The sequence below is a fragment of the Siphateles boraxobius genome, unplaced genomic scaffold (genome assembly GCF_051911475.1).
Source record: "Siphateles boraxobius isolate OS27281-9 unplaced genomic scaffold, OSU_SipBor_1 19, whole genome shotgun sequence".
NCBI lineage: Eukaryota > Metazoa > Chordata > Actinopteri > Cypriniformes > Leuciscidae > Siphateles > Siphateles boraxobius.
Window position 1 is genome coordinate 29,757,501 of NW_027508799.1, and position 21,986 is coordinate 29,779,486.

Consider the following 21,986-nt stretch of genomic DNA (forward strand, 5'->3'; position numbering starts at 1 on the left):
TTAAATGTACTTTAATGTTACATTATTAATGTTATTTTGTTTTATTATTACAGTTTAATATGACCCCAATTTTTTTAATTCCATTACAGTGTAATATGAACAGTGTAAAACATTTCTTTGCAATATTAACCAACTAGATAAAAGTGTACACTAAAAGTCCAAATATTCTTATATAATAATATATTTTAGATCAATAATATATCATATTTTATTTCAGTCCAAGTTGATTTGGATAAAAGTGTCTCCTAAGAGTCAAACTATAATAATTTTTCTTAAAATCACACCTAAAAATGAAGTATATTGTATTAAATCATTATTTTTCACATTACATACATAAGTGCTTTGTGACAACGGACAGAATCTTTTCTAGAAACAAACATGCCTTATACATTAATTCGACTTGTAAATGAACCATGTGACTTCTCTCGGGCAGGTGTCTGGGCTCTCCATGTGGATTGGTCGGCAGCTGGAGCCAATGAGTGGTCTTCCTCCCTGGGCCGTCACGCTGCTGGCGTGTCTACTTGTGTCCGCCGTCACCGAGTTCGCCAGCAACCCCGCCACGCTCACAGTGTTTCTGCCCATCCTCTCCGCCTTGGTCAGAACACGCCTGAAAGACCAGTCTCACACAAACAAATCAATCTGCATGAAAGCGTATTGTTTCACAGTGGTGTTCAGTCTCGAATGACCCTAATGAATGACCCTGTGTCTCCTGTCCCCTCACAGTCAGAGACGCTGCAGATCAACCCTCTACACACACTCATCCCTGCCACCATGTGCGTGTCTTTCGGCGTCATGCTGCCTGTTGGAAACCCGCCGAACGCCATTGTGTTCAGTTATGGACACGTGCAGATCAGCGACATGGTATGAAACAACATTATCCTGTTATATCACCTCTGTTACGTCTCACTGCTGTGCCAAGAACGCAATGTCGAAAGGCCACTAATCATTTGTTTTTCATAAGGGCCATTCGGTGAAACAGGTGCCGTATACAAAAAGTGCATTTCCGTATGATTCTTTCTGTCAGACAAATACTGTGTTAAGTGTTGATAAGTTGAATTGTGCCATCTGAAGCAAAGTTATTTAATATTTCAATATATTTTAGTATAAAATTTAAGATGGTCCCCTACTGATTAATATAGCAAAACTGAATAAGAAAAAAAGGGATAAAAAAGACAATAGCTTTAAAAAAGTTTTTTTGACTTGTGAGAATTCACTTTAAAAGGGGGAAAATATTTCCATTTAAATTCTTTTTAATAAAACATTATTTTAACTGAAATCTATAATCTAAACTATTATTTTATTAATAGTATTATTTTACGTATTCTGTTACTTATATAAATGCATATTCATGATGAAAGAAAATTTTAAAATAATATTAATAATTAATTAAAAAATAAATTTTTGGTGGTGTTGTGAAAAAGTTTCCATTTAAAAGCATCAACATCAGCTAAAAAGGGAAAATATTTGATAAAAAATCTTTAAATGAATCATTTCTATTATATTATATAAAAAAATAAACAACTACAGCTACAGGCTTCATAGTCAGTTATTAATATTTTGTTGGTTCTCTTGTTTTTTTGTTGTTGCATGTGTTCATCATTTCTTTGAAGTAGTTTCACTGCGTTATCACAAATAAAAGTTGACTGCAAGCACAACTATGCAATTTGCTAACAAAATCTTTAACACATTTCTAATAATATTTGAATAAAGGATGATATCAATTTTCCAAAGCCGGGCTATACTTTTGGCCACCGAGAACACAAATAGCAGAAAACTTATTTTGTAGAAAGAACCTTATAACACCACTTACTAGTCAATTCAGTGTGGGAGGGACAACAAACGGCTCATTTACAGTATTAAATGTATTATTGACTATTGTTTTTGCCTAAATAAATGGGACAATGGGCATGTTCCCCTAGTGGAAGCTCATATACTGACAAAAGTTGTTATCTCCTTGTGATTCGCAGGTCAAGGCCGGTTTCGGAGTGAATCTGATTGGAGTTTTTGTGGTCATGTTGGCCATAATGACGTGGGGAGAGCCTCTCTTCCATCTGAGCGAGTTCCCCGCCTGGGCGGTGATGCGTAACGTCACAGGCAGCTTGTAGCCGGAGGTGGGCGGCACAGGCGTGAGTGTTTGACACGTAGGGACAGAGGACACTGGATATACACTGAAGGAGGCATATAAATGTGATTAAGGCCTTATTTTTCCCCCCGTCCATGGAGTAAGAGAGTATCCGTGACACCTCCGTCGGAGGATGCAGAACTGCTCACTGTGACTGAATGAACGGCACAAACGGGGGAAACTATTCTTACACTTCTATATCAATGTTGCCTTAAAGTATTAGGCGTAGATTAACATCTTTACAGCTGAATGCACAAGTTTTTTTTGTGCCTACAAAACACAATCAGCAATGCTTGTGTGTGCCCACTGAATGTAACGTGTGTATGCTTTATTTTCTGATGTCTAACCAATGTTGTTACATTTGCATTATTTACTTGAGAGGTTTGAGGGAGATTCTGCATCAGGCCTATTTGAAGTTGAAGTCGCTGCTGAAATCAAACATACTAGTATCTAAAATGCTCTTGCCAAAATGTTATAGCTTAAGTGGTCAGGTTACAGAAGATTATTTCAAATCCTTTGTTATTCAATAAACCTCTGTGCTTTTTGAAGGTGGCCATTAAAGGGATAGTTCACCCAAAAATGAAAATTCTGTCATTTACTCACCCTAAAGCTGTTTTAAACCTGTATGAGTTACTTTCTGATGTCGAAACTAAAAGAAGATATTTTGTAGAATTTTGGTAACCAAACAGCTTCTGATCCCAATTGACTTCCATAGTATTTTTTTCTATAGAAGTCAATGGGGACCAGCACTGTCTGCTTACCCTCATTCTTCAAAATAAGTTTTGTTCAACAGAACAAAGAGATTCAAACAGGTTTGGAACAACTTGAGGGTGAGTATATGATGAAAGAATTTTCATTTTTGGGTGAACTATATCTTTAATCGTTGTACATACAGGAAACAAACATTTTGTTATTGTCAGCCACCCATTGTTGGCCTAGTCAGCAAATCGTTGTAAAATGTTCTGTGATCTCTGAAACATAATAAAACACTGTATTTTTGGTTCATTTATTTATTTTGCATTTCTGGCATTACATTGAAGCTCCATACACCACAGACTAATTGATATAAATGATGATAAATAAGACAAAAACACAATGTTTTATTTAAGCTAGGAAAACTTTTAGTGCAGAGTCCAGTGTTATCATTTCCTCCAATGCACACCATTGCTGGCTATAATTTTGACGCTCCTTCAGTTGGTTCATAGCCCTCATTTTGTATTTTCTCCTTGTACTTCAAGAAGTCCCTCCGTTTGGCGAAATACTTCACCTGCCGTTGAATTACAACAATATAATATATTATACAACAATAATTAATAACAACAATAACAATAATATAATATCTATTTTTTGAGATATAAAGAATATCAAGCGTGTTCGCTTGATGTGCAAGAACCAATGAGGTTCATTCTCGTGTTACACAGCACGTTTGAGCTTTAGCAATAACCAACAAGGTTCATTCTCGTGTTACACAGCACGTTTGAGCTTTAGCAATAACCAACAAGGTTCATTCTCGTGTTACACAGCACGTTTGAGCTTCAGCAATAACCAATGAGGTTCATTTAAGCTTCTGTTTATGTATGCTGATCAATGTTTATATGTGAATAAAAGCCTAAATTCAATCTGTTCATCATATAAAGCAATCGAGTCTCTTCAGAAAATTTGGACTAAACCGCTAAATTCATATGGATTCGTTTTACGTTATCTTTATGAACTTTTTGAAGCATCAAAGTGGTAGTTGTGTAGCTGTCAACGGAGGGACAGAAATCTTTGATTTCATTAAAATGACCTTCATTTGTGTTCTGAAGATGAACTAAATAATATAATGGGTTTGGAATGAGGGTGAGTATTAATGACAGAATTTTCTAAACTAGACAAACTAACTACTTTAAAAGTATTACATTTATACGTATGCAATAAAGAATATAATCAAGTATATTGCTTCCAAAAAGGTATGCTACAGTGTGTACTTCTTTTTCACAAGCGTGGCTACATTGAGAGGTAAATATTAGTCTACTTACTACTAAATGTTGTATGCTATAACAATGCAATATCCTAACACGTATTAATATAAAGGCAATGTAAAAATTAAATGTTTTAGTTTAATTTAAAAAAGACTCAATATTCGTGACAGCTGCTGCAAATAAATTCAAATTAAACGCTGGTGTCATGTTTCTGCACTCAGAACTATTGAATCAGTACTATGGACAGACCCACTGGGCAGGACACTTGTCTTCAAACTCCTGCTGGTGTTTCTCACAGGCAGAAGAGCTGTCTTGGTGGACATCTAGACACTTCCAGAGCTCATCTCTCGCGCTCCAGCAGGCCTTGCGTTCACTGGCGTTAGGAGCGCTCATCTCTCCTCAGTCAATCTGCAGGTTTGTCAACAACTTTTAACGCTCGTATTGTTCAATATAAACGTTGCAAACAAATGTCATTAACATTAAGGACATGTTTAACCATCAGTGAACTGTGATACAGACAATATGTTTTACCAGAGAACACAAATGAGAGATAACTGTGGCTGACAGTCCAGTTCGGTAAAGAAAGAAAAACCGCTTACCAAATACGAGTCATCACTTCAAAAGCTTTCTGTAATTACTATTAACCTAATAAAAGTGTTAATCAGTCATATTCTGAAGTGCAGAGAGTCCCAAGGACGCTTCGAGGAAGTAATGCGACTCAACAACACTAACGTTAAACATGTCGCATTCTGATGACACAATCCATTGCGTAAAATGTAGTTCGGTCAGTGACGGCTAGATGGTGCACTTAAAACATTTTAGTCCCACGTCTAATATATACATGTATTTCCTCTTATCAGACATTTGCCCATTGAAATCTGTAATAATGTTGGCCCTCATTTACTGGGTCAAGAAAGTGATGGCACAATATGTTTTGCAGCAGTTCAAACTCAAGGGTTTGAGACAGAAACTATGTAAAATATAATTTTGCCAAAACCTTCCGAGGCTTTTCAGTTTTTCATGTCTTCGTTTCGATCCCATCCCATCTGTCATAAGTCAGTACTATGAAAGAAAATCCTTTTTGCTGCTTTATTCCGAAGTTTCTCCTCATGTTTTGAAGTCCTCGTGCTCCTGATGCAGTGACTGATCGTGGCCATTAACAAACAGGAATTAATTGTGTGTGGGAATGCTATTGAAAGTGAGCTCTTTTGTAAGGACAGAGAGTGTCCATTGTTCAGCACTGAATGTTAAAGAGAAAGAAGAGCACAAACATTTGAGGCCTAAGACAAACTCTGAACGATTGAAAAGATAGTTTCCCCCCTCCATAATTACTAATTAACAACAGACCTTGAGATCCCATTCAGAAAGATGAAAATGAAATGTGATCTGATCTGATTTGTGTGAAAGCCCATTTCAACCAAATAAAAAAAAATCATGCTTTCAAAAAATCATAATTATGAAAAATCTAAATCTAGTCCCAGACTAAAATGCATGTTTGAGCTTTTTTAACGGAAAGCAACCTGCACTGATATATCTTAAAATATGTCAGAGCCATTGTTTTGTCTCAAGATGCACACCAGTAATGTTTTTTTGATAAGGCACATTAGCACAAGCTACTTAAATGTCCTGGCTTAATCTAAGCCCTGTCTGTGAAACCAATCTCATAATTATGATTTAGTATGTCATAATTTCAACTTAATATTTTAAATGAAGATTTACCAAAGCTTTTTTCTTCTTCTTTTGTGTCAGAAATGGGCTTTCATATATATATATATATATATATATATATATATATATATATATTTTTTTTTTTTTTTTTCACGGACAGTCATGTTTTTGTGTTTCCTCCCAACCTGAGCACTTTTGTGTTCCACTTTTTGTTAACTTTGAAGTGCTGATTCTTTCATCTCGGCCTGTTCCGGATTGTCAGTCGTGTGTGATTATGGGTCAGTGCTGGGCTGTTTGATTTCTTCCCTGTCTGTTTTCTCTCTCAGTTGCTAAGGAACTGAGATGTGGCATAAGCTGCTGTCATGCTTCTGAGTTTCAGCATCTATTAGCGATCAAAGTGATTTCAGTAATCTGCAGTGTTTTAATAGTTTAATAAGCACACCATGGGGACCGGCGAACCAAATCGTCTAATTAGCATTCCATAAAGACCCAAGTCAGGACCGCGTAAAAGCATGATAAATGACTTGCAGCTTGCAATGAAAAACGCTGCAGCTCGCGAGGATCACAGCTGTAGATCTCATTACTTACTGTATTATTACATGTCAAAACATTAATTAATAACAGATTAATCCTTCACGCCACTGGCATGTCAACAAGAAAAAGCACATCAGATTCATTAACATAAGTGCATTATTTGTGCTCCAAAGCAAACTAAAACCACAAACTTCAAATGTTTACATGGAACAGTTTGAAAGTTAAAAGTATGTAGTTTAAATACTTTGGAAGTTCTGAGTGGTTTTGAGATTTGATAGATAGTCAAGCCAATATAATTATATAGAAAAAACATTAAATATATACAGTGCTTGTTGTCTTTTTTTGATTTCCATTTTTACCTTCACCTATTCTCTGGATTCCGAAGGCAAAGGGATTTTGAGTTATTCAACTGATGTTGGAGCTTTTTTGTGTGTTTTTCTTTTCTTGTGCGATTAGAAGTCACACACCGCTGTCCTCTTTTCAGCATGTGTGCATGTGTGATTTTTCATCTCTCTGAGGGGGATAGAGAGACAGTGGTCTGTGTTCAGATGAAAAGCCCCCAGCGCTCTTCCTTTTCCTCTCTCTCTCTCTCTCTTTCTCTCTCTTGGACTGAGGGAGCCCTGATGTCACATTTCAGAGACTTATTTCAATGCCATGTTGTGTTGTGAAGGGATGGAGTGAGCTTTATGAATGACTTTCATCACACCACAGGGATGCTCATCAATTCACTGTTGCAGGAATGGTGCTATTTGTCCAGTGTTGACTGGTTTTATATGTATGCATTGGCTGGAAAAAGTGCACAAACCATTCATCTTATTAAGGAGAAAAGTGCTATTCCTTTCTAAACAATCAGACTTTATGATTTTTGCCTTGTGGATGTTGAAACTTGTGAAAAATCCTATAGACCATAACACCCTATCAATCACATAGAAATGCCTTTGCAACCACCAAAACACCCCAGTGAACACACAGCAACCTAGTAACCACTTAGTAATGCATACCAATCACCTATACACCCTAGGATCCACCTAGCAACTCCCTAAAAAGCACCCTGGCAACCATTTAGTAGTGCCTTAGCATCGGCCAAAACACCTTAGTAATGACAAAGCACCCTGGTGACCACATAGCAACACCCAGCAAGCATCCTGGTAGTCAGCTTGTGATGCCTTAGCAACCACTAAAGCACCTCAGTAAACAGAGAGCAACCACAAAGCACCCTATAGTGACCAAATAGCAACGCATTAGCAACCACCAAAGCACCCAAGTAAACACACAGTAACCAAAAATCACCCTTAAGCACCTCAAAACTAGGTGACAACCACCTAGTAATGCCTTAGCAACCACAAAGCACCCTAGTAACCACTTATAAACGCCTTAGCAACCACAAAAACACGCTGATAACCTACAAGTAATGCCTTCGCAAACACTAATACAACCTAGTAACCACAAAGCACCCTAGTAACCACCTAGCAACTACCCTGGTAACCACCTAGAAATGTTTAGAAACCACAAAATACACCATAGTAACCACTTAGCAACCACTTAGAAAGGTCGTAGCAACCACAAAACCCACCCTGCTAACCAACTGGAAATGCAACAAGTTGTATATGGGCAAACTCCTTTCTAAATGTCGTAGTATGCCATTTTTAAGTGATTTTTATGGTTGTAAATTGCTAAACTGAGAAGTCTGTTCAATGTGTTCATAATATGTAGATATTGAACCCCCCGCAGATAAATGGGGGATTGCATTTGAACGCCCCCTTTAGTGGTCTGCATTGATTTGCAGCGCGTGGCAGGGTGCCAGGAATATAGCTAGAGCAACACAGCTGGTTGTCGATATTGTTGATATCAGTCTCCACATCCAACCGTGGACAAATCATGTGTTTGATCCAGCCAGTGCAACTGCACAGAGAAACGCAAAAACCCAACCAAGGCAGAAGAAGCCCGAGGTCACGTGATGCTAATGACTCTTTTTCTCATGCGGAGATGCTTATCTAGAGTAATCCAATCTTCATGTGTGAAGGGAGGACCCTGTGAGGTTGTTGTTACGCCATTTACGGCACCTTCAGTTGTAAACCGATCTGCCTCTTTCACTAAAGCAGATCATGGATTCTAGACGCATCTGACAGAAACTAAAGATGCTATTGATTCAAAGTTGTCTGGGCTTTTCGAGTCAGTGGAACTAATCTGGACGTCGTGATTGGCTGAAATCTCTACACGCCTTCTTCTTCCTCTTCACTTTTACGACCGATACAATCCCCAGTGCCGTGTTGCCTCAGTGTGACCCCTAACTCTCTCCTTCTTTCTCACAGTCTCGCTTTTGGTGGCTTTTGTCCACCTCCCAGTGTATTATTGTCATCCAAATGTTCCCAATTAACAATGCTGCTCCTTTTTCTGAAAAGATGAGACCTGGATCTCCATTATGGTCACTGTTTTTCTTAAGATCCCTGAATGGCAGAGCATTGAAGAATAAAGGAGGTGCACTGTTTACCAGTCAAAAACAATGCACCATTGTTGACATAATCGAAAACAATCTCTTTGTACACTCTAAAAAATGCTGGGTTGTTTCAACCCAACTCTGGGTCAAATATGGACAAACCCAATGGCTGGGTTACATTTTTATATTAAATTTTTAACCCAATGTTTGGGTTTGTCCATATTTGACCCAAAATTGTCTGAAAACAACCCAGCATTAAATGATTGCAAAGGTGCATCAGTGCATATTCTACCATTGAAACCCCGGGAAGTGTGTTTCTAGCACATCATCCACAGGTTTGGTTGAGTCTAAACTGAGCGGTGTAGACGTGTTCAATGCGCCTCTCTGAATGCTGAAGGACCTGTATCAAGCTTGCCCTTATAAAAGCCGTCCAGCAAGTGAAGTAGGTGCCCTGAATAAATTATGCAAATTTAGCAGAAAGGATAACAACAGGGAGTGCAGAAACAGTGTGATTCTGTGAGATTTAGAACAGGCACAAGATGTAACCACATGCTTTCAGAGTGTAAGAATCAATCATTTTGTGATACAGAGACAATATAAGACATAGACTGAATCGAGCAATTGTGTGAATTGAATATATAATGTAAATGTATGTTGATCCTTAGATTGTGAATTGGGTGCATTGAGGGGATTCTTGTAATACAGTTATTTTTACTCTTTAACTTAAAATGAATGCATTCATTTTGATATTTTTGAAATTGAGAACACTGGGAAATGCAATGAATTGATCACCAAGATATCACAAATTTAATATGTTTTCTATAAAAACCATTTGACTGGAGCATGGAGTATTTCAGCATAAATTACCAGTTTTATATTAGAGGTTAGTGCAGCACCTGGGGTTACATTGTAAAAATAGTAACATCTTCTCAAACCAAAGTGCAATGAATTAAAAAGAATTCCTAACAATGTTCACTTTAAAAGAAAATTGATTGACTTTCAACGTGTAGACTATTTAATACAGTTTATTAAGACATTAAAAAGTAGCCCTACAGCATAACATAAATAACCCATTCCGTCTTGCTTTTCTTTTGTTCGAAACAGTCCAAATATGTCAACAGGCAGCTTTCAGCATAAAAGTCCTTTCTAATAATTTATAATGCAATACATGCACATAAATAAACCAACAAACACAATGTTGTTTAAATCTCATAAAGCTCTCTGCGTATTATAAAATGCCGTTGAACTTTACATTTAATATAATGTTGAGTGTCACTAGCACTGTTTCTTGACCATGCACGTCCAGTTAGTCGCACCGAAAACCTTCGATTGATTATGCGCGAGACTGTCGAGGCTGTGGGCGGCGCGTGAACGCAGAGTCTCTCCTCTCGCGCGCTATGATCATACAGTGAATGAAGCTCTAGCGTGGGAAAGACGAACGGGATACGAGAAACGCTGACATGGATCCAGTGTAACATCACTGCAATAGCTGTTATTGCGTTATCAATAGACCAGCGTTCACTCTTCATTTAACTCGAGTCTGAAGATGATGCGTCTGATCACAGCTAAATCACATCTGTTCATCGCACAGCTGTGGCTCATCTGTCACACAGGTAACAAGTCAATATAGTCATGAGTGATGGATGCGTCCTCCATAGATGTGTGTTTGGGCATGAATGCATTGATGCGTAAAGTTGCATGTATCCAAGAGCTTTAATTCCACAGGTTGTTGGTGCATTTATGAATTTATTATTGATTAATAGATTTTTTTTTTGAAAGTAGTCATTTCAGTCCTATATAAAAAGTATAGCAATAACTGTGTTCTGAAAACATTACGATGTGCTGTTGAGTGAACGGAACAAAGGTTTATGGATCAGTTTTAGATGAACTGAATTAATATGAATCATTTTAAATGTTTAGGATATGTATAAATGTGTGTGTGTGTGTGTGTGTGTGTGCTCTAACAAGGTTTCAATGGTTAATTTCTGTCGTACAGAACAATCCAATATCAGATTTTTGAAGAAGCCAGAGTGTGTAGGAGTTTGTTCATAAATATGAAGTGTGTAGGTTCATTATGCAGGCTGTGCCTAATTGTTTTTATAGATTTGTTTATGGATGCTGTGCTTAATATTTAGTTAAGTTTCAAGGACTTTTCAGCTGCAGGACAGACTTTGGCTCGTTGCTCTTGGCACACGATCACCAATATGATGGTCTTTTAATCTCTCTGTCTCTGTTCACCCTCCTGAATTAAATGTAATTTGACATGGTGGAGAAATATAAAGCAATGTGCTTTTGACTGCATGTGTCTTGAGCCATCTGCATCTCTGATACACACACACACACAGACACACACACACACACACACACACACACAGACACACACACAGACACACACACACACACACACACACACACACACACACACACACACACACACACACACACACACACACACGTCTGGTTCGCAATCTTAGTGGGGACTCTCCATAGGCATAATGGTTTTTATACTGTACAAACTGTATATTCTATCCCCTTACATGAAACCTACCCATCACAGAAAACCTTATGCATTTTTACATTTTCAAAATTCAAAGTTTAGAATATTTATTAAACCATTTCCCTCGTGGGGACTGCTGGCTGGTCCACACAATGTAGGTGATCTCAGATTTTACTATCCTTGTGGGGACATTTGGTCCCCGCAATGTAATATAAACACGGACACACACACACACACACTCACTCACTCACTCACTCACTCACTCACTCATGCTGGTCTCTTTTCCTCAGAGTTGATCTCAGTGTGACAATACACAATTGTCCTGCTATATCAGTCTAAAATGATGTAACTGCTGATTTTGCTGAGAAGCATTAGTTATTTCTTGTTCAGGAGTTAAACAGTCAGCTGTGCTGTCACTTTATGTGTGTGTCGGAGATTTGCAGACTGCTGGCGCATGTTACACCCTGTTGTTGGATGTGATGGCAGGGGAAGCCCGTTTTGTGCTGCTTTTGTCTCAGTGACGCTCATTCACCATTAATGCCAGCAGCAGGAAGAGAGAGAAGAGAGAGGAGAGAGAGACAGAGAGAGAGAGATTCTGCCCACCAAACACATGATTGATCGATTCACACCAGGGTCACCCTGCCATGTCCAAACAAAATAACCACAGCATGCGCGCTGGTCGGAAAAAATGCAGTTTAGTTCCTCTTGATCAAATTACTGACAGTGAAAGATTGATTTTCATTGATTCACCCCCACAATCCAAAGGCATTTCATTACTAGACATTATCTGACAGTGACAGGCATTACCAATCAATTGTCACACTTTGTGACAACACAAACTGTTATATTTAATATAACATTTTATATATTGATTTTTGTTCGCATTCATTATCAATCATAAAATATGTGATCTGTAATATCTCATTGTTAGTTTGCATATGTTGAACCCATCTCCATTTCTTTTATTTGTATAAAGAGTTATTGGAGATGCTTCATAAAAAGCTACTGTTCAGACCTTCATGGACTTTGCTTTAGTGGTATTTGGCACCAGAAGCCTGAACTTTTCCAAGGTTACACGATATCAAAGAAGGTTCAGAGAGGACAAATTAATACCTGCACAGTACACATTTGTACATAATTTCTGTTCTGTTTCAATACAGGATATTGTCTCCATCAATTGGTTCTCAACTGGTGGGTAATGACCTTCAAATATATGCACATTTTGTAAACACTATAGTGTGCCTGTAACACATGCACATAGTAATTACAGTAAATGTATGCATAATTACAAGCAACTCCTAACCCCAATTATGTAGTAAATACATGTAGTTCATTAATATTACTCTGTACTTAAAAGGACTTCTAATAAAGTGTAACCCAAATTTTAATTGTAAAATGCAACAACTTATGAAATCATGCATAGCTAGAATTGCAAAATAAATAGGCTTATCAGTGTTTAAAAGAAGCAGAAGATTTTTATTGGGTGTTAATGTCACAGGCTATGCATCCAATCCAATGGTATTTTAGAGAAACCTGTCTTTCATTTGGTAGAAGCTCGTCAAATTTGGCAGATGCTATTATGGACAGGTTGAATGACATGCATAAAAGAAACAAAAAAACAGGTTCACTGCTATGGAGGGAAAATAAAGAAAGAAATCTGCTTAAGTTAAGCATGTAGCCCGTGACAGCACAGGTGTGACATTTTTCCATAAATCTCATAAATATATGTTTGAAAAAGCAATCAGAAGATGGTCTCATGCACTGTAAAATTGTAAATAAAACAGATTATTGCAGTATGTCTTTCTACTTCAAAAATTTAAGTTTAATTAAATCTTTCTTTGGAATAAATTGTGAAATTTACTAGCAATTTCTAAGTGAAAATTACACTTTAAACACACAAACAGAAAGAAAAAAATTCACACGTTCAAATCAATGTGTTTCTTTTTTTCTTTTCTTAGAAACTGCTAGAGAAATTCACAAATAATTAAAGAGTGAAAAATATGTTTTCAGGGTACGTCCATTTTTTTTCAGTGCCCCATGAGACGAGGAGGCAATTAATTTTACATCTAAAGCTCTATAACTCCACTTCCACATGCACAAACACCAACCTCAGTCGGTGGAAAATGATACTCTGCGATCGTGTAAATATCAAGGCGACTTTAATCTAATCGCACACATTGGAAAGCAATACGACCACTGGAAAATGCAGCGGAAATGAAGTGAAATTAAGACGGCTGGCCGTCTCAGTGCCTGTCCAGATTTGTTCTAAATGCGAGGAGATTGTATTTCCCCAACGCTGAATAGCTTTCCTCTGGGGAATGTTTTAGGCCAAAAACAAACAGCTAGCATGTTGTTTTGAGGCAGGTTTAATTGAGAGACAGCATTGATACGACTATCAACAAGGCACTTGAGCTATAAAAATGTTCTTTCCTAAGCGGTTGGCATCAGGTTCAGCACAAAAGATTTCAGGTTGATTAAAATCAATGTGCATTTAATATCTAGCACGCCCCTGTTGATTATGTAAGTCTCCATTTTTAGGATGACATAACGGTACAAGCAATACTGCCTCAGGCTGTGTTAGACACAGACGGGCGCTGGAAGTCAACTGGAGCTGCTACTAGTGCTCAGCAGAGCTGTTGACACCCACAGACAGAAGCCTGCGCTGGTGACACTCATTATCTGACTGGACACTAATGCACAGTTTGCTCTTTGAGTTTAAGGTTGATTCACAGAAGTTGCAGACACGATTTAACATCGCACACTCCAGGCAATCCCTTCATGTCCTAATAAACAAAACTCAGAGGAGTTGTTTTTTATGCTTAAATAGGGTACAACTGCTGAGTTTTAAATAGGCCATATATTCAATAATTAATGTGGATTTGACATGGATTTATTTAGTGATGATAAAGGTTATACAGAGCAGTCGTTCTCACCGGCTTTGGCTTTAGGAAATCCACAGGCTTAACAAAATGCAAAATGATTAACAAGACATAGGTTGAAAAGGAACATTAGTTTCTAAATGTCTCCTACATTATCTAAACGGTTTCATGCTCTATTTATCACCAGTAATTCATAAAACATATTGTGGTTGGCAAAGCATATTTATCTCCATTGTGAGTGGTGAAATTCTGAGAGAAGATTCGTTTTTAAAGCCTGTTTCTTGATTCTCTCTGTCAACACTCACTGCCGTTCTACAGATTTTCTTCTTATCTATAATGTAAATATTTAGAGAGGAGGCATAGAACTGGAGAAAGCGTGAAAATGAGGCTGAGCGCTGAAGGAACAGAAAAGTCTTCCTCTTGACCTCAGGATGTGGAGCTGGAGCACTAGTAAAGCACCGGCAGTGCACTGAACTCATAAATGCCAGTACTCTGGCTTTGGCTCGGTCCAGCGGACGGACAGTGAGGCGAGGAAGGAAAGCTTTTCCCCTGGTAAAGAAAGATGGAGCATTTGTTTCCCTTTCCAAATTGGGTCTGACCTGGTGTCTGTGCCGATAGGGAGGAAGTCCTAATGGCTGAACGCCACCGGAGGTTCTGTCTGTTGTCAAGGAGTTTCCTCTGGCATGTCCTAAGACTGAATGGAGAGAGTCTCGTGCTCGGATGTGCCGCGACCAGCCCAGATAAAAGCATTATGGATATGTATTGTCAGACACGGCGTTTGTTCACTATTAAATATTTGCTGTCAAATAGATTTACTGAGTTGTACCTATGGATCACAACAGTTAATACTGTCCCACAGCACTTTCTCTGGTAATATTTATGTCCTAGAAAGATGCAGTTATTTATGTTTTGCTACCACCACTACCAATGGACAATAGTAGTAAATAATAAATAAATAGTAATAAATAAATCCCTAACTCCGAATTACAGTTTTGGGTGCAAAACTACCCGTTCCAGCAGACTTATTATTAGTGGGGTTGACCAGTTTTGACTAATTTTTTTTCTTATTTCTTCTAGTTTCGTTGGATTTTTAGCGTTTGTGTACTAATTGGTGTGCTAACCAGCAAGTAACGCGAGTCACGTAATCAGATTACTTATTTCAAGTAACTAGTAAAGTAATGCATTACTTCTAAAGCGACTTGTATTCCTCAGAAAATTTAACACATTTTTATTTTTCAGAATAACCATGTACATTCTATTCAGAAACCCTTATAGTGCTCAACTGTGCATTCTTTAGATTAAAATAATTTCTAGTTATACAAGGTGAAAAGTAGTTTATTTTTCCATCCTTGCTCAACTGGGAAATCTCACAACAGGGCCAAGGATGTACGAGCCAAGTGTTAATTGTTTACAAAAGTATAAAAAAAAGAAAAGCAAAAGGATGCGCAGCACAACCTTGATTTTTCTCCCCTCCGGTGTCCTTCAAAAACATCTCGGACCTCAGTTTATCTTATAGAGACCTATGCAGTGATAAAGGCATTTGCCAAAAGTTGGATTAGTGGGTTTCTGTGAATCTTGGAGGCTACCTCGCATGAGAACTGGGCCGGGGTGTCGGGGAAGGTATAAACCCCCAGCTGTTCACTGGCATTACTACCTTCAGCTACAGTCAGTGCGTTCTCACGCAGACCACATGACACTTTCCCTCTGACCCCTGCAGCAACAGCTGGCACAGGCTGCTGCACACGCTTCCCCGAATGAGGATTCCCTCTATTAAGAAGTATCTCTAATGCATCAAAAACATGAACTGAAAATTGGCTTTGAAACAATATTCACTCAGAAGTTGCCTATATTTAACAAATAATCGCAAAGAAATGTCAAGAAACAAACTGTTAAACATGAAATTTGAAAAACATGAAAAACTTATTATTTTTTTTAATTTTATTTATTTATGATTTTGTTGGAGCACCTAAAGGGACATGGTAAGGGGAAAAAATAGATAAGGAGAAAAATGATATGTCAATGCTTTTTGCGTTCTCTTGCAGATGTTTTGCGTTCCCCCGAGAAACTTTGCATTCGTTTACAAAACTTTTGAGTTCTTCACAGTTTCTCAGGGAAACGCAAAACTTTTGCAAGAGAACACAAAAGCATTGAAATATATTTCTCAGGATGTCATTTTTCCAGCCCTAAAGTTGCTGCTATTATAGTGAAGTTTTAAACTTTCTTTAATTATTTCCCAACTGGCTGTTTTATAGTCCTTGACCTTTAGGGATCCGAATATAATCCATGCCCTTGGAAACACAAGTCATAATTCAATTAGCTGTCCATTTTAACAGTTTCGTTCCCCTGTGCGCCCTCTTAATGTCAAACAGGTGTTCTCCATCATGTGAGAGCAGCGACGGACACAAAACCGTTCACAGGCTGCGTTTCATCAAGACGAGGGGAGGGAACACTGCGTCGGAAGTTATTTAGTGACACGATGAGGAGGGGGACTCAGATTTAAGGCCCCGTGTTTTGTTCATGAGTTAGAAACATGACGTGCTGGCCGGCGTCCCTGAGATTTTTCTAATCCTCTTATTTATTTGAATTACTCTAGAGAGGTTTGCAGAGGATGGTTACGATCCCTCCCCCATCCATTTCCTATGCCGTACTGGACACATGGATACCGTCTGCATACTGAGAGCCTTTCCCAGTCAAAGCCACCATCCGAGTGCGACGGCTTTGACCGTGTGACTGCAGTCAGGCTGTAGTTTTCATTCAAGAAACTTTGCACTTAAACGTGAAACTTTGCACTTAAAGTGTGCTCACGCCAGAATATGGTAGTTTCAGAGTACTGAAAATGAAAATTCCCTCATCATTTACCTTAACTCGCCCTCAAGTTGTTCTAAACCTGCTTGATGTTCTTTCTTGTGCTGAACACAAAGGCATGATATTTTGAAGGATGTTGGTACCAATCGGTTGCTGGTCCCCATTGACTTCCATGGTAAATAAAAATACTGTTGAAGTCACAAGGTGACTCTTATCATTCAAGTGACATGAACACAGGCTTTAACTCTTGCTGCTTGTTTTAAAATAAATTTTGTGTATCTGTAAAATCCAAGAAAATCCCCTTTTCTTTTAATTTTGTTCTGTGAGAGAGCAGTGAGAATGCAGGATGTGAAATTTAATAGGGGTCCAGGGAAGGGCTTGTTTTATTGTCGATAGACTCATTAACATTAAACTGTGAGCAATTTTAATCTAATTTGCCCTAGGCTTTTCTTTCAGTGCCTGTGAAATGGACCCGAGCCAGAGAATCTCCGGGGCTTTGAGGCGCAGGTTGCTGCTCTTCCTCAGAGTATGATACTGTGCTCCTGTGAAACAGGCCTGGATCTGGTTTGATGAGCTGAGCAAAAGAGCTTTTTCCACTCGCAGTTTCATTGCCCTGCCAACTGTGATTTACTCCACAGAACCGTCAAACACAAAGCCTATTTTTAAGAAAGAAATGTCCCAAACAAATGTGTGTTTTACCACAAGAATACTGAATGTAAATACTAAATAATGTGGTGTGGTACAATGATGTTTGCTAACCAACAGTCATTTTTTACACATTTTCTCTGGACACTGATATTCAACCCTGAACTATTCAACCCTGTTACAAAACATATTTTTTGTATTATATAAAATATGATAACAAATAATATAGTATAAAATTTTTAAATGTATAATATCACACACACACACACACACACACACACACACACACACACACACACACACACACACACACACACACACACACACACACACACACACACACACACACACACACACACACACACACACACACACACACACACACAAACAATTACAAATAAATGAATAATTAAATAAATAATAAATTTTAGAATTTTTGTTTTATATAATAAAAATAATAAAAAATTAAATTATTATCATTATTTTAAATATAATATTGTATATGAAAATATTAGTAAATAAAAGTTTGCAAATATATAATGTGTGTATACATAGTCAGTACATAGTATATATACAAACATACACACGCACATGTATACACACACATACAGTATATATAAAGCATAGAGTATATATTATATATCACATCTAACTTTTATGTTATGTTTATTTGACCTCACTAAAAATATTTTGAAAAAGTTATACTGTTTCCTAAGAAAGATCCTTATATGGACAGCAGAGGCTCTTATGTTTGTGAACATCACTTGTGTCTGAGTATTTTCTGTAATAATGGCCTGTTCTGTGGAAAAAGTCTTCAAAGGATCTATTGTAGCCACGGTTCTCAGTCACCATTCACTGATTAATGGGCTCTGGGAGGCAGGGATGGCTGCGGCAGGGCCGGCCGTATTACATGTTCGAGCTGTCAGGCCAGGGGGTACGACTGTTAAAATGCTAAAATGCTCTTTAACGGACTTTTACATGCTTCATCAGTTTTCATCATCTCCAAATCCCTTGGAAGGACAGTTTACACTGAAGCTTGACTTGTGTTCAGTGTAGCCTTTTTTTAATATAAATTTTGGATAAACTATTCCTTTGTGTACTGTTAAAGTATGTGAAGATGTTGTTTCTTAGAGGTTAGGGTTACAAACTGGACACAACTGTGTGTGTGTGTATGAGCCTATGAGGTCATGTGTTCTTTCATCTCCACTTTCCCTTGTACACACTGACATTTGTCTTTTGATGAGTCTGGACAGGTGTCCTCGGCCTCACATGTGTTCTAGCACACACATACATGTGACACCATACACTAGCACACACATCAGACAGTAATGTCACTCAGTCATGGTGAAAAACACCCAGTCTAAAATAATGACCTTTCCCTCATCACACTTTCATTTAGAGATATTCACACCACAGTCACTGGAGAGAGTAATGAAAGAGGGTGAAATAGAATCATGTGCCAGAACACTCTTGCAACCACATAGCAATGCAATATATATATATATATATATATATATATATATATATATATATATATATATATATATATATATATATATATATATATACCATTTAGAACACCTTAGCAGCAACATAGCAACCCCCTAACAACCACATAGCAAATATGCAACTTAGAACACCTTAGTAACTACATAGCAGCACCCTGGCAAAAATCCACAACACCCTAAAAATCACGTAGTGTTCTGAGTTTTCACTGTAAACCACCTAGAACACCTTACCAACAATATAGCATAACCCTAGCAATCACATAAAATTGCACTATATGTGGTACTTAGAACACATTAGCGACTACATAACAACCACCTAGTTCACATCTAAAACATCCTAGAAATCACAAAGCAATTCACTATAGCAATGCACTATGTACACACCTTAGCAGCAACATAGCAACACCCTAGCAACCACATAGCAATGCACTATATATGCATCTTAGAACCCCTTTGTGTCTGCATAACAATGGCTTAGTAAACACACCCTAGAAATTACAAAGCAATACACTATATAGCAATGCATTATATACACCACTTATAACACCTTAGCAACACTCTAGCATCCACATCATGCAACCTAGGCCTTTGTGGCAACTTTTGCATTGGCAAAACCCCAAAAAACTAAAAAATAGTTTGCACTTATAATGGATTCCAACACTGTTGGTTCCAAAGATTGTCGTTTCATTTTTGTGATTTCTATTAAATTAAAGACTGAAAGTGTACAGGACACAGGCTTTACGCCTCATGCATTTGTGCTCCTCTGAATTACTGTTGCATTGACTCCAACTCTCCTCATCTTTCCCATTCCAGATCTGGCCACGCCGTACCTAAGAGGGCAGCGCAAATTCACCGAGGACGTTGACTGGTCTTACACAGGTAGGTAGACAACGAACAAATGCCCTTATTGTGTACTTTTTACCAGACTTCAGTGTGGCATGCCACTGGCTTAAAGCCTTAAAAACCTTTTCTCCTTTGAGCGAGAGATAGGGATAAGGTAGCAGTAGATGGAAGTGAATAATGACGGATCAATGTCCGTTCTCCATTAGAAAGACGGCAGTGAGTCGACCTTCTGAATGAGAGGTACCAGCACACACTGCCACTGACCCGCCTGTGCAGGAGATTAGCTGAAAGTCTTAGACACTTTAAGATTCTAAAGTCTTTAAAAAAAGAGCAAGTGACATTCAGGATTGTGTCGGGCCCTTGACTTGTGGCTTTTAAAGCCAGCTGGAGGAGTGACATTATGACTAAGTCAGAATTGTGAGATATAAACTCAGAATTGGACTTTGTAACTTGGAATTGCGAGTTTATATCTCACAATTCTGCCTTCTTTTCACAGAATTGTGAGATATAAATTTGCAATTGCGAGTTACAAAGTCCAAAAAAGTCAGAATTGCGAGATATGAATTCGCTATTGCGAGGAAAAAAGGTCTGAATTACGAGTTTATATCATGCAATTCTGGCATTATAACGCACAATTCCACTTTATATCACGCAATTCTGACGTTATAAAATGCATTTGCAACTTTATATCATGCAATTCTGACGTTATAACATGTAATTGCAATTATCACAATTCTGACTATAACGCAATTGCGTGTTTATATCATGTAATTTTGACTTTATGACTGGCAAGTGTGACTTCATATTACACAATTCTGACTTTATAACATACAATTGCAACTATATCACAATTCTGACTTTATAACACGCAATTGCGAGTTTATATCACAATTCTGACTTTATAACTGGCAATTGTGATTTCATATCTTGCAATTCTGACTACTTTTCACAGAATTGTGTGATATAAATTTGCAATTGCGAGTTACAAAGTCCAAAAAAGTCGGAATTGCGAGATATGTACTCGCTATTGCGAGGAAAAAAGGTCTGAATTGCGAGTTTAATATCATTCAATTCTGGCATTATAACACGCAATTGCGACTTTATATCACGCAATTCTGACGTTATAACACGTAATTGCGACTATCACACAATTCTGACTATAATGCAATTGCTTGTTTATATCATGTAATTTTGACTTTTTAACTGGGAAGTGCATATTACACAATTCTGACTTTATAACATACAATTGCAACTATATCACAATTTTGACTTTATAACACGCAATTGCGAGTTTATATCACAATTCTGACTTTATAACTGGCAAGTGTGATTTCAAATCACGCAATTCTGATATAAACTCGCAATTGTGAGAAAAAAATCTGAATTGTGAGATAAAAAGTCACAATTACTTTTTTTATTTTTTATTCAGTGGTGGAGACAAGCTTCCATAAGGGCCAAAACTTAGTCACTGAGTCACATTGAACAAATATTGCTTGAATGACTGAAGTAGAGTAGGATAGTAAGTGTGTGTGCGTGTGTGCGCGTGTGTGTGTGTGTGTGTGTGTGTGTGTGTGTGTGTGTGTGTGTGTGTGTGTGTGTGTGTGTGTGTGTTCACTGAGTCGAAACTAAATGAATTAACATGTGAAAGAACACGCTTGATTGTGAGGCCCAGCACAAATCTGCGAAGAAATAGAACGATACACGTTTCTCTGTTTAACTCTATTTGTTTCACGTAAAACCCTCTCTCCTCAAACAAAAGTTGTCAAGCTTGAATGCTAATTTGTTCATAGACCCTTGGAACTTCAGCTTACAGTCACACAGTGACTCTCTAACACTTCAGATTTCATCCTGATGTGTGAGAAATGTCTATTTTTTTATTTTTATTATGCACTATTTGTGAATTTATGAGAACAGATATCGTGGTCTCGCAATCTGGTCACACGATTAAATGAGCAATACTCCATGTCTATTTTCACAGGGGTGCTTCAAAACTTTAACACCTTTTCTTCACTTTTAATCCGCATTAGCATCCTTTACTGTGGGAACATTCAGGCAAATGCAATGGACCAGATACCTTTTATTCTGAA

General features: G+C 37.8%; 3 protein-coding genes across 15 annotated transcripts in view; 2 read left to right on the forward strand and 1 right to left on the reverse strand.

Annotated features, from left to right (window-relative positions):
* Positions 1-3,131, forward strand: part of slc13a4 (solute carrier family 13 member 4) — a 23,986-nt gene extending 20,855 nt beyond the window's left edge. For all 3 annotated transcript variants that reach the window (XM_077234882.1, XM_077234883.1, XM_077234881.1), the window contains 3 exons: positions 434-595; positions 724-861; positions 1,968-3,131. In XM_077234882.1, the coding sequence (XP_077090997.1) occupies positions 434-595; positions 724-861; positions 1,968-2,105 (438 nt within the window). In that variant the 3' untranslated portion in view covers positions 2,106-3,131. The remainder of the gene's footprint in view (positions 1-433; positions 596-723; positions 862-1,967) is intronic.
* On the reverse strand, positions 3,117-4,834 carry coa6 (cytochrome c oxidase assembly factor 6). The gene is made up of 3 exons (XM_077234884.1): positions 4,683-4,834; positions 4,333-4,491; positions 3,117-3,389 (listed from the first exon to the last, which is right to left on the reverse strand). The coding sequence occupies exons 2-3, from the start codon at positions 4,474-4,476 to the stop codon at positions 3,294-3,296; spliced, it is 240 nt and encodes a 79-aa protein (XP_077090999.1). The 5' UTR covers positions 4,477-4,491; positions 4,683-4,834; the 3' UTR covers positions 3,117-3,293.
* Positions 4,835-10,024: 5,190 nt separating this feature from the next.
* Positions 10,025-21,986, forward strand: part of ptprz1b (protein tyrosine phosphatase receptor type Z1b) — a 35,189-nt gene continuing 23,227 nt past the window's right edge. For 10 of the 11 annotated variants that reach the window (XM_077234885.1, XM_077234887.1, XM_077234889.1 and 7 more), the window contains exons 1-2: positions 10,058-10,335; positions 19,870-19,935. In XM_077234885.1, coding sequence (XP_077091000.1) covers positions 10,269-10,335; positions 19,870-19,935 — 133 coding nt within the window. In that variant the 5' untranslated portion in view covers positions 10,058-10,268. Of the gene's footprint in view, positions 10,336-19,869; positions 19,936-21,986 lie in introns of all 11 variants that reach the window. The other variant, XM_077234891.1, reaches the window with a different exon arrangement.